The sequence below is a fragment of the Primulina tabacum genome, chromosome 2 (genome assembly GCF_025594145.1).
Source record: "Primulina tabacum isolate GXHZ01 chromosome 2, ASM2559414v2, whole genome shotgun sequence".
Classification (NCBI taxonomy): Eukaryota; Viridiplantae; Streptophyta; class Magnoliopsida; order Lamiales; family Gesneriaceae; genus Primulina; species Primulina tabacum.
In genome coordinates, this window is record NC_134551.1 from 46,146,687 (window position 1) to 46,159,594 (window position 12,908).

The window sequence follows — 12,908 nt, forward strand, 5'->3', positions numbered from 1 at the left end:
ACATAGTAAAACAAGATTGACATTCAAATCCAAAAAAATTGAGGTACTGGACATTGTAGCGCTGCGTGAAATGAATGCACCCGAGATGTCTGATTCAAGGAAAATATGGGAGTGCCACAATGAGTACACATCACACGAGTCAAAGTCATATAAATTACATTAAGGCTGTGTAAAAAACAAAGATGTTGCTTATAATTATTGTCTTTGACACAGAAATTGTCACGCCCCGAAACTCGGGATTGACACCGGCGTTGTTTAACAATCACACAATCGAAACAACAAGCCTTTCATAGCACAGTATAAACCGAACCAGTTTATATATCATAATTTCCACGAAATAAACATTGTCTTTACAATAACGAAATCCAACGAAATAGTAAATAATGCGGAAGCGTCTTACAATTATTAAATCATAAATTCGAACATAACTACTACTGGTCCCGTGAATCACCATCCCCAGAACTGTTCGAACTCCTCTTCCTCAACCTGTTCTTCGGACTTATCTGGGAAGGGTTGTAAGGGGGGTGAGTATTTGGGAATACTCAGTAAATGGGGGACTTTGAACACAACATAACCAATTTAATAACATTTTCAAAACATATCATAAACGTACATCATGCTTTTCATAAACATAACATAAATTTCATAACATAATAACACTGCGATTTTTCACCTTTAACGCTTTACTGACGTCAGTCCCTAAGTTTTAATCCTCTAAGGGGGCGAGGCCATAAAACAGTTCTATCCCACTGTTAAGGACCATATGTTGGAATTCCACCCATTTTCAGGGAATCCTCACAGTGTCAAACATAAACGTTATAACTTTCGTAAAAACGTATAGACAAAACGACGGTACTCGACCGTATTTTTAAACCACAAAACCGAAATTTTCATGTGCATAAAACAAAATTTAAAACAGCCCACTTACAGTGTTTGGATGTACTTAAAAAAACGTTGAGTGAACGGCTTGGTTTGGATCACTTCGCGCTCCTCGGCCGGGTAGCGCTCCGGCTCGATTTCTTTGACGATTTTCGGGACGATTTTTATGCAGTATTTTGTCTAGGGAGAGTTGCTGAATTTTCGAGTTTTTCAGCTCTAGGATTTCGAAATTATGTGTGTTGAATGAGTGGGGTTGATGCACTATTTATAGGAGAGGAGGGTGAAGCTAAATTTGGCACTAAAATCATACCAAAAATTCATGTCAAATCTCCTAATATTGACTCCAAATATCCTTGCCATTGCTGATGATTTCTCTTCCTAATTCGTGAGATATAAATCCTTGATTTATATGAATATCCTTGATTTTCTTTATCTTGTTTCCTTGCATCTTGTATGATATACTAATTTGTAATATTTCCTACCCCAAAATTCGAAATTTGCTTGGCAATAAAGATTTCAACATGACCATCTTATTCTAATACAATAAAAAGAATCTCATGCTAATAAAATTTCCTTCCAAATTTTAATTACATTATTGCAAGATTTTCGGTTCTCACATCCCTCCCTCCTTATGAGAAGTTTCGTCCTTGAAACTGGAGTTGGCCTGGTCTCCAAATAGGTAGGGATATTCCTTTCCCTTACAATCTACTACCGCATTGTTTCTTGCTAACCAATCAATTCTTAAGATGATATCGAAATCGACCATGATCAACTGTATCAGGTCGGCTCTAAAAATCTAATTACCAATACTGATTTTTTTTTTCAATCTCTGTAAATTTCGTCAGTCTCAGTGGCTCTACTAGTAGGCGTGGCTAGTTGGAAAGGTTCGGTTAGCTTATCGGGCTTACTTCCTAACTTCTTACCAAATCTCTTAGATATACAAGAATGTGTAGCGCCACAGTCAAATAACACATAAGCAGGCACTTGCTGAAAAATATGGTACCTGACACAACATCGCTTGCATCATCTGCCTCCTCCTGCGTCATGGCAAACACCCTGGCATTCGGTTTGTTCTCCCGTGGTTTATTGGTATTCGCCCCTGAGCTCGACCCGTCTCTTTTACCTGGTCCAGTTGTTTTGTTGCTGGCGGCTGGACAATCTGCCATACGGTGCCCTGGTTTTCCGCATCCAAAGCAGATGCCGCTGGCTCTACGACATTCTCCCAGGTGTCGTAAGTGGCAAGTTGGGCAATGCTTAATGGCTTGGTAGTTGGTGGCGGGTGAAGGCCCCTTAGGTGGTTCGCCGGAGTGGTTCGGTTTCTTGAACGACTGACTGCCATAAGAGGACTGATCATTCATAGGTCTTTTGTTCCTAATCTCCTTATCTCTGCGCTGGATACCAGTTTCAGCTCGGATGGCTGCGCCCATCCAGTCTGAGAAGTTCGCAGGTTGGTAGACTGCCAAAGCCGACTGTATTCTGCTGTTCAAATCCTTTTTGAAGTGGTGTAATTTTAGAACTTCGTCCGCCATGATTGCCGGAGCATAAGATCCTAAGGCGTTGAACTGGGAGGTGTATTCTACAACTGACATATCCGGAGTTTGAGTGAAGTTTTCAAACTCACTCAGTTTCTGCAGTCTGACCTCGGCTGGATAATACTGTTTCAGAAAGGCTTCTCGAAATCGCTGCCAAGTCATTGGTCCTGCAGCTGTCATGGCTGGCGAGATTGCTTCCCACCATTTTCCTGCTTTATCTTCCAGGAACGGCACAGTCACGTCCACTTTCAGTGCCTCGGGAACTTCCAATAGGCGATGTTGAGTCTCTACACCTTTCAGCCAACTCTGGCTAACTTTAGGGTCAGCGGCTCCACTGAAGGTTGGACACCTATTCTTGCGGAGTGACTCATAGTGGAACTTGATTCCATTTGGTGGTGGTGGCTGATTGGCGTTCGGGTTTCCCAACCCTTGCAGTGTTGTCGCCACAATAGTGGCTATGGCCATAAGATCAGCTTGGCTTAAGTTGACTGCCGGCAGGGGTCCATTTCCTTGCTCGTTCTCCTGTCCGCCTTCACGGTTGATATTAGCATAACGCGGGTTGCGGTTCTGTCTTGGGGGTCTGCCGGCCATTTCCTACAGATTGCAAGTTCTAAGAATTTGTTGTACGAGTAAAGTTCATACAATAGGTTGTGCTGAAATAAATTGAAATCAATGAACCAAATAGAACAAATTTTTATTGATTTCTAAAAGAAAGAACATGACCAATCTAAAGGAAATAAAAGTCGTACTGAATAAAATAGCAACAACGGAAAAAGAAAGGTAAAATAAAACTCCTAGAACAAAATCACTAAGACATAATAAAATATCAGGATAAAGTAATATACTGAAAATTAAATTTTTTTTGAAAATTTCGAAAAATGGAAAGTTTTGAGATAGGCATATGGATTCGAAGAGTATGTCGAGAGGATTTCAGATCAGTTGACGGAACCGAATTCGGAGTTTCCTACGAAAAATCGAAGGACACATGCTGGCGGGTTGACTCGTTGACTCGGCCGAGTTGACTCGCCGGGTTGACTCGCCGGAGTATGGTCGGAGGAAAGGCGTGCGTCGGCGAAGAGGTCACCATCACGGAACCGGTGGTGGCACGGCCAGAATCGGTCGAAAAACTACCTAATTGGCCGGAACTCGCTCAAACTCGATTAACTCACTTGAAATTGGGCGTTTTCGATTAGTTGATCCGATCTCAAAATTGATTGTTGGGAAACGTTACCCATGGATAGTATAATGTTTGGGTAAAAGAAATTGAAAATCGGAGTAGGATTGATAGGGTAATTGGACGAAATAAGATTCGGCGTTAGGGCTTGTACGCCAAATCCGTAGATCCGAAATTCCGGTTGCACCCGAGCACGAAATCTGAAATTGTTTAAGAGCTTTTGTTCGTCTCGTCGAGGCGGTCCTAGATCTGGTCTCCGATCAAAGAAATACTACCGGAAGCGGCCGGAATCGGCGAAAAATGCGGCGGATCGCGCTAAGGGCCTGTTTGGCCGGAATTCCCGAATTTTTTTTTTCTTTTTTTGAAAATCGATTTTTTTCCCACTCGGATTATGAACCTGGCGGCTCTGATACCACTTAAATGTCACGCCCCGAAACTCGGGATTGACACCGGCGTTGTTTAACAATCACACAATCGAAACAACAAAATAAACATTGTCTTTACAATAACGAAATCCAACGAAATAGTAAATAATGCGGAAGCGTCTTACAATTATTAAATCATAAATTCGAACATAACTACTACTGGTCTCGTGAATCACCATCCCCAGAACTGTTCGGACTCCTCTTCCTCAACCTGTTCTTCGGACTAATCTGGGAAGGGTTGTAAGGGGGGTGAGTATTTGGGAATACTCAGTAAATGAGAGACTTTGAACACAACATAATCAATTTAATAACATTTTCAAAACATATCATAAACGTACATCATGCTTTTCATAAACGTAACGTAAATTTCATAACATAATAACACTGCGATTTTTCACCTTTAACGGTTTACTGACGTCAGTCCCTAAGTTTTAATCCTCTAAGGGAACGAGGCCATAAAACAGTTCTATCTCACTGTTAAGGGCCATATGTTGGAATTCCACCCATTTTCAGGGAATCCTCACAGTGTCAAACATAAACGTAATAACTTTCGTAAAAACGTATAGACAAAATGACGGTACTCGACCGTATTTTTAAACTACAAAACCGAAATTTTCATGTGCATAAAACAAAATTTAAAACAGCCCACTTACAGTGTTTGGATGTACTTAAAAAAACGTTGAGTGAACGGCTTGGTTTGGATCACTTCGCGCTCCTCGTCCGGGTAGCGCTCCGGCTCGATTTCTTTGACGATTTTCGGGACGATTTTTGTGCAGTATTTTGACTAGGGAGAGTTGCTGAATTTTCGAGTTTTTCAGCTCTAGGATTTCGAAATTATGTGTGTTGAATGAGTGGGGTTGATGCACTATTTATAGGGGAGGAGGGTGGAGCTAAATTTGACACTAAAATCATACAAAAAATTCATGTCAAATCTCCTAATATTGACTCCAAATATCCTTGCCATTGCTGATGATTTCTCTTCCTAATTCGTGAGATATAATTCCTTGATTTATATGAATATCCGAGATTTTCTTTATCTTGTTTCCTTGCATCTTGTATGATATACTAATTTATAATATTTCCTACCCCAAAATTCAAAATTTGCTTGGCAATAAAGATTTCAACATGGCCATCTTATTCTAATACAATAAAAAGAATCTTATGCTAATAAAATTTCCTTCCAAATTTTAATTACATTATTGCAAGATTTTCGGTTCTCACAGAAATGCTGACAGGTCATGAATAATGTACCTCCAGCTGGTTAAGTTTAATGTACTCCCAGACACGTCCCAGAGCCTCTGATTGTACCATCTTGCTATCTTCAGTTCCGAAAATTTTTGCAAGAGCATCTGATATTTTCTCGGGAGGAAGCCTGGAATTAGTAGTCTGCTTAGCTGGCTCATCTTCAACCTTTGATTTTTTAGCTTGTCCAGATTCTTCAGAATGTGATAAAAATTGGAATTAAGATTTAAATCAAAATCAATGCAAGCAGAATGTTGATCTTATGTTTAGTTACATACTGCTTGGATCCAGTGGAATAATATGCTTAGCAAGCAATTTATTCATCTTGAACATATCAGTTCAGTCTGTTTCAAAAACCACGCGCAATGGGTCATTGCAGATGATCTTTCTCTTGTTACCAGGGTCTTGAAGATTGTGCATCCTAATGTATGCCCAGAGTTGCTTCAAAATCTGAATTAAAAATAAAGCAACACGATACAGATTTCATATGTTTAGCACCAGTTTCGTAAAACATAATGTTGAAACTCATTGAACTGTTTAATCATATCCAAACCTCTGTCCTTGGTAATGCTGGCCCCCCAACAATGGTCTGTAGTTAAGGTGAAACACCACATACTTTGTTTAGACCTCCTGGACCACCTCTTCTTTTGGTTCCAACAGGAGTACTGAAATAAAAAGTGAAGTCTCACTGCAACATATTAATAACAAGGTGTATCACATAAAATATTACCAAAACTTAATTTTCAATTTAAAGATCATCTATGTTGCTTTGAAAGAAACTTGGACATCAAATAAGTTTCCAGTCACTGAAGATAATAATCTACTTCACCATTCTTGGCTGCCCATATAAAAAAGGCGAGTGCATATATGTTAGACAAATTCCACCGCTTCAATCACGTTCCACAGCTTCAATCACGTATCACCCCAATATTTTAGCTTCTATTACAAATCATTCCAATTTGCTATCCCTTAATCATTGTTTCTTGTCCTTAATTATTGTTAGTTTCTATAATGTATCTTTTTACCTTGTATATTGTGCTTGTAACCATTATATATACATTTTTCAATAATGAATGAAAAATGAAGTTCACAAATTTCATATGGTATCAGATCAGTGAACAATCTCAGTTTCATTTCATCTTTCATTTTTCTTCATCATGGCCAAAGATGAAGAGATCTCAAACACCACTATGCCACCACCCATCAAAACAAATTCCTATGCCATTCATCATTCCGATAGCCCGTCCACATCCTCTCTTAACAGGAGACAACTATGGATCTTGGAGTCGTGTAATAACGATGGCTCTTGGAGCAAAAAACAAACTGATTTTCGTTGATGGCTCTCTTCCGATTCCTCCCGAAAAGTATGACATTTCTAATTGGGAACGATGCAATGACCTGGTAAGTAGTTGGATTCTCAACTCTGTTTCCCTTGACATTCGTCCGAGCATCTTGTACGGTGATACTGCAGCGCAGATTTGGATTGATTTAAAGGAGCGCTTCTCTCAATCAAATGCGCCCAAAATTTATCAACCGAAATAGTCGATTGCCGCCCTCAAGCAAGAAGGCATGTCTGACTCCTTGTATTTCACACAACTCAAATCATTATGGGATGAACTCAACTCCATCATTCTCATTCCTCCTTGTATCTGTGGCAATGCAAAAGGCATCATTGACCATCAACATCAAGACCGTGCTATGGAATTTCTGCAGGGACTTCATGACAGTTTCTCGGCAGTTCAAAGCCAAATTCTCCTAATGGAACCATTTCTCTCCATTCAACGTACATATAATCTGGTACGCCAAGAGGAGAAGCAACAAGAAATCAATATCCGGACAATTCCCAACATCGACTCCGCTGCACTTCAAGCATACAAAGCAGCGCCTAGACCTTTTGGAAAACGTCTGCGCCTTTTCTATGATCATTTCAATAAACACGGCCACACACTCGCCACATGCTACCAACTCCATGGATTTCCTGACAAACAAGGAAAAAGACCAGTCTCGTCTCCGGGCACTACCGTTGCCCCTCCTACTCAATTGACGCCTGACCAATACAACAAAGTCCTTGCACTCCTGGCCTCCAGAGAATCAGACGGGCCATCAGCTCGCCTAGCAGGTACAATTCTAACTTGTTCTTTCTCTTATTAGATTATTGATTCAGGGGCATCAAACCATATATGCACATCTTTATCCTCATTCTCTTCCTATACATCTGTCGACAAATCTTTATCGATTCAGATACCCGATGGTTCTTATTTGCCTGTGATTCACATAGGTATCGTTCACTATTCTCCATCACTCACATTTGAGAATGTTTTCCACATACCATCTTTTAAGTTCGATCTGCTATCTATATCACAATTAACAAAATCAAGTAATTGTGATGTGATTTTTTCTTCTTCTCAATGTCTTTTTCAGGACCGAACAACGAAGAAGATGATTGGTCGGGGTAGTGCTTGCAATGGACTCTTCTATCTTGATGCAAATTTAGCTTGCAATTCTGCCCTTTCATTTCAGTTATGTAATAAGTTTGATATATGGCATGCTAGACTCGGCCATCCATCAACATCTCGTTTTCATTTCATTGTTAAGAATTTTCCCAACGTTAATGCCAATAAAAGTTTCATTTGTCACATTTGTCCATGGGCTAAACAATCACGCCCCTCCTTTCTCGATGTACCTCGAGTTCTTCTCATTGTTTTGAATTAATTCATGTTGATATTTGGGGTGCTTTTTCTACACCATCGCTTAATGATTTACGTTATTTCTTGACGATTGTAGATGATTATTCAAGATGTACTTGGATATATTTAATGAAAAACAAATGTGAAACTTTTAATATGTTGAATCATTTCTTCAACCAAATCAATCGGCAATTTAACAAAAAATCAAAAATCAGTTTTGGTACTGGAGGAAGTTTTCTCCCTCAATTGCTAGTCCGACAACGGCACTGAATTTCTTTCTAAGCAAATACAAACTTGGTTCACACAAATGGCATTACTCACCAGCATAGTTGCGTTGCAACTCCCCAACAAAATGGGATTGTTGAACGAAAACATCGTCATCTTCTTGATGTCGCACGAGCTCTATGATTTCATGCCAATCTGCCGCTTTCCTTTTGGGGAGATTGTATTCTTACTGCAACATTTCTCATTAATAAACTTCCCACACCAATACTACAGTACAAGTCACCTCATCAAATTTTACTTGGAACCGCTCCATCGTACTCATCCTTATGGGTTTTCGGCTGCTTATGTTTTTCAAGAAATGTGCACATTCAACATAAGTTCGATGCACGAGCCAAACCCGGTATCTTTGTTGGTTACCCTTTTGGACAAAGGGATATCGTGTTTATGACATAGCCACGCGGTGATTATCTATTTCTCACCATGTCATCTTCCATGAATCTGTCTTTCCATATCGTGATATTCCTTCTCCATCGTCAAGTGAATCGATCTCTATCACTCCACTTAATGATCATGAAACATTTGATATTTCTATTCCTTTAGGGTCTCTTCCTCACAACAATGACGCGCCTTCATACATGAACAATATTCCTCATAATGTTCCATCAATTACTTCGCTTCTAATCACTTCACAACCTAATTCAGATAATGCTTCACCACCAGCATCACACCCTCATGTTCTGTTACACCAGTACCCACTCACCCTCAATGGACTCGTCGCCCCCCATCTCATCTCAACGATTACATATGTAATCATGTTTCTTCGTCCACCCATTTTCCTTTGACGAATTATTTTTCTTTATCGTGCTTTCACAGCTCTCATCGCGCTTTTCTCGCTACCGTACTTAATAATCACGAGCCACGTTCTTATTCCCAAGCTGTGAGATCGGTCCACTGGCGTGAAGCAATGTCAAATGAAATTTGTGCCCTTGACTCAAATGACACTTGGTCTTTATGTCCATTTCCTCCTAATAAAACAACTATCGGTTGTAAATGGGTATACAAAATCAAATATCATTCTGACGCTACAATCGAACGTTATAAAGCATGTTTAGTAGCCAAATGATATACTCAAATTGAAGGTGTCGATTATCACGACACCTTCACACCAGTTGCCAAACTTGTCATTGTGTGTCTCCTCCTCTCCAACGCGGCCATAAAAAATCGATCCCTTCATCAACTCGACGTTGATAATGCATTTCTCCAGGGCGATCTCAATGAAGAAGTTTACATGAAACTTACCCCTGGCTTTTCTTCTACCGATCCCACTCAGGTCTGTAAAATCCAAAAATCACTTTATGGTCTTAAACAGGCTTCCCGCCAATGGTTCTCCAAGTTTTCATCGACCTTAATTCAACTTGGTTTTCAACAATCCATTTCAGATTAAAGCCTTTTTACCTACTACCATGCTAACACTTCTACTTTCGTCCTTGTTTACGTCGACGATATCATCATTACTGGCAACAATGACAACAATCTTTGATGTCAAACTTTTCTTTGCTCGATCTTTTCCATCAAGGATTTTGGTCCTCTACGTTATTTCTCAGGCATCGAGGTCTCTTGTTCCTCTAAAGGCATTTTCCTCTGTCAGCGAAAATATGTGCTTGATATATTGAGTGATTATGGTATGACTGGATCTCGACCTTCCGATTTTCCGATGGAACAACATCTTCACTTACGACCAATTAATGGTACTCGACTTTCCGATCTGGCCAGTTATCGTCACCTCGTGGGTCGCCTCCTTTATCTCACTGTTACTCGCCTTGACATCCAATATGTTGTGAATACACTTAGCCAATTCATGCACAATCCTCATTCTGTTCATCTTGATACTGCTAATCGAGTTCTTCGTTATCTCAAAGGTTCTGTTGGTAGAGGACTTTTTCTCTCCGCATCCAGCCCTCTATCTTCGGTTGGTTACGCTGATTCTGATTGGGCTGGATTCCCTACTACTCGTTGCTCCACTACTGGATACTTCATCATGCTCGGTTCTAGCCCTGTTTCGTGGAAAACAAAGAAACAACCAACTGTTTCTCGCTCGTCTGCTGAAGCAGAATATCGCTCTCTTGATGCCCTCACGTCTGAACTACAATGGTTATGCTACCTTCTCCAAGATCTTGGCTTTCCTCTCTCTCAACCAATTCCGGTCCATTGTGATAACCAAGCTGCTATTCACATTACTTCCAACCCCGTGTTTCACGAGCGCACTAAGCACATTGAACTTGATTGCCATTTCGTTCGCGACAAGATTCAAGCCGGCCTGATCACACCATCCTTTCTTTGATCTCATGAGCAATTGGCAGACATCTTTACTAAACCACTTGGAGCAGAAACATTTCATCACTTACTTCGCAAGTTGGGTGTCCTTGACCTCTCAATCCCACCTCCAACTTGAGGGGGTGTTGGACAAATTCCACTGCTTCCACCGCTTCAATCACGTATCACCCCAATATTTTAGCTTCTATTACAAATCATTCCAGTTTGCTATCCCTTAATCATTGTTTCTTGTCCTTAATTATTGTTAGTTTCTATAATGTATCCTTTTACCTTGTATATTGTGCTTGTAACCATTATATATACATTGTTCGAGAATGAATGAAAAATGAAGCTCACAAATTTCACAATATAAGACAAACTATATTTTGTATATGTACCGTACCATCAAACATATTTACAGAAAATTACAAATGACAATAAGGAGAACATTGGCTAACTTCATGCAAGTGGATCCCATACATCCAAAAAGTTAGCTAAAACAGTTGACGCCATGGTTCGCCGGAACGGTTGCGGTGCTTGGAACGGCAACTACCGTTCCAGTTCCAATGTTATGTTGCGGAACGGTTGTATAAAAAAATTAATAAATTCAAAAAATTAGTAAAAAAATTTAAATATAAATTACGTCATACTAAAAAATAAAATATATGAAGTTATTACAAATTAATATATCAATACAAAACTATTTTACAATAATAGCTCAATAAGAAATACACGATAAAAATTATAACATACCAAAGCTAATACCATGAAGAGTGACGCGGAGTAGCGAAATTATTGTTATATTCTTCATCACTATCTCGTAGATTAAATTGATTTCGAACATTTGGATATTGACGTGATTGTCCATAGAGATATTGATTAGATTGAGATGACGAAAGATCATTAGAATGGGATGACTAATTTTGTAATAGTGTTTCGTCACGACGATTATAGTATCCGAATCCACGATACACAGTAGAACCATCGTTCTTCTTCAGGAAAGAAATATTGCCACATCGAAGGAAACCAACGAGAAAGACGTGTTGTGAGAGAGAAAAAATGCCCTAGAGAGAGAATTTTTCAAAATTTTCTCTACCTACCGCTACCTACCGTTTTCCCTCTTCTCTGATTTCCTTCCAACTCCAGTTATGCTTCCCGATTTTTACCTCCTTTGTTCGCCTCCGCCTATCGTACCCGTCGCCGGTCACCGGTCGCCGATGTTTTGGATTTCCGTCAGTTAATTTCCTGTGTCTCATTCTCGCCACTTTCCCATCTTTGAGACTGGGCTGTTCTTTGGAGTTTTTTCTCTCAGATTCTGTTCTTTTACTACAATATCCGGTTACTTTCTTAGCTTCGGTGAATTTGGTAGCTGTTTTTGCATCAACGAACTTTTGGTACTACTGGGTCGGAGTTTTCACTATTTCGTCAAGCTAATCAGATTCAGTGTGCTAATGTCTCAAGCTGTAAAGCCAACGGTAAGAGAGGAAACGGTTAAGATCGAGTTTAAGACGTTCACTTTGAAGCTGGCTAATGGAGGCTCGTCGATTCGGTGGTGTGAAAGAACAAGGAATGCGAGTTATCTTCTGGACTTAGATCGTGAGGAGGCTAGATGGATCAGCTCTAAGCTTAGAAACTTCATTCTTAATCCTCAGTCATGCGTGGACTTTAATCGATTAAGGGGCAAAAGTTCAACGATCATCGCACAACGTTTTGTGAACAAAAGAGGCCGGTTTTTAGAGATCTCAAGATTCATTTCAAAGGGGAAGAAACAGAATATCATCATACCTAGTGGTTTAAATGCTATAGGATGGATAAGGATATCAAATATCCTTATCAAATTACTGTCTGGTAATTCTCAGCGAGTGGAACAAAAACCGGTTGAGTATGGTAAAGCTAAAATCAGAGATAAAAACATTCAGCAGCGAGTTCAGAAGGAAGAATGGGTTTACAATCAAGGAGTGAAGAAGTTTAAGGAGGACAGTGGCTGGAAATTTACAGAGAGAGATTGGAATGAAGCCATTATCATCACTAAAGGAAGGGTTAACGTATCGTGGACGCAGGTTGAATTGCTGCTAGGAAAAGACGTCAAGAGAAGGATCGAAGTACATCCGTTTCAAGCTAATAAAACGGTTTGGTGGCCTGAATGTCCAAAGGAATTATCGCTATATCTCAAATTGAAAAGAGGCTTTTTCGAATCTGGAGTGGCTCTTGATTTTGAGGAATGGAGGCCAAACATCAATTCAGCAAACTCGGTTATCAAGTGTTGTAACAGTTGGATAAAAATTTTGGGGTTATCATGGAATTTATGGTCGCTGGATAATTTTAAAGTGATCGGGGCACAATGTGGGGGCTTGTTGGAGGTTAGCGATGATACAAAGAGTCTCCGAGATTTAGGGGCAGCCAGGATCAAGGTTAAAGGAACAAAAGATGG

General features: G+C 39.9%; 1 protein-coding gene and 1 long non-coding RNA gene across 6 annotated transcripts in view; one reads left to right on the forward strand and one right to left on the reverse strand.

Moving 5' to 3' along the window:
- LOC142532717 (uncharacterized) overlaps positions 1 to 12,908 on the reverse strand; it is a 45,641-nt gene that overhangs the window by 511 nt on the left and 32,222 nt on the right. For 2 of the 5 annotated variants that reach the window (XM_075639143.1, XM_075639134.1), the window contains exons 2-4: positions 5,806 to 5,917; positions 5,531 to 5,693; positions 5,262 to 5,446 (exon numbers count right to left, since the gene is read on the reverse strand). In XM_075639143.1, coding sequence (XP_075495258.1) covers positions 5,262 to 5,446; positions 5,531 to 5,585 — 240 coding nt within the window. In that variant the 5' untranslated portion in view covers positions 5,586 to 5,693; positions 5,806 to 5,917. Of the gene's footprint in view, positions 1 to 5,261; positions 5,447 to 5,530; positions 5,703 to 5,805; positions 5,918 to 12,908 lie in introns of all 5 variants that reach the window. The other 3 variants (XM_075639127.1, XM_075639118.1, XR_012816599.1) reach the window with 2 other exon arrangements.
- Positions 5 to 5,454, forward strand: LOC142532735 (uncharacterized). The gene is made up of 2 exons (XR_012816601.1): positions 5 to 218; positions 5,234 to 5,454. It is a non-coding gene; the product is annotated as an uncharacterized LOC142532735 (long non-coding RNA).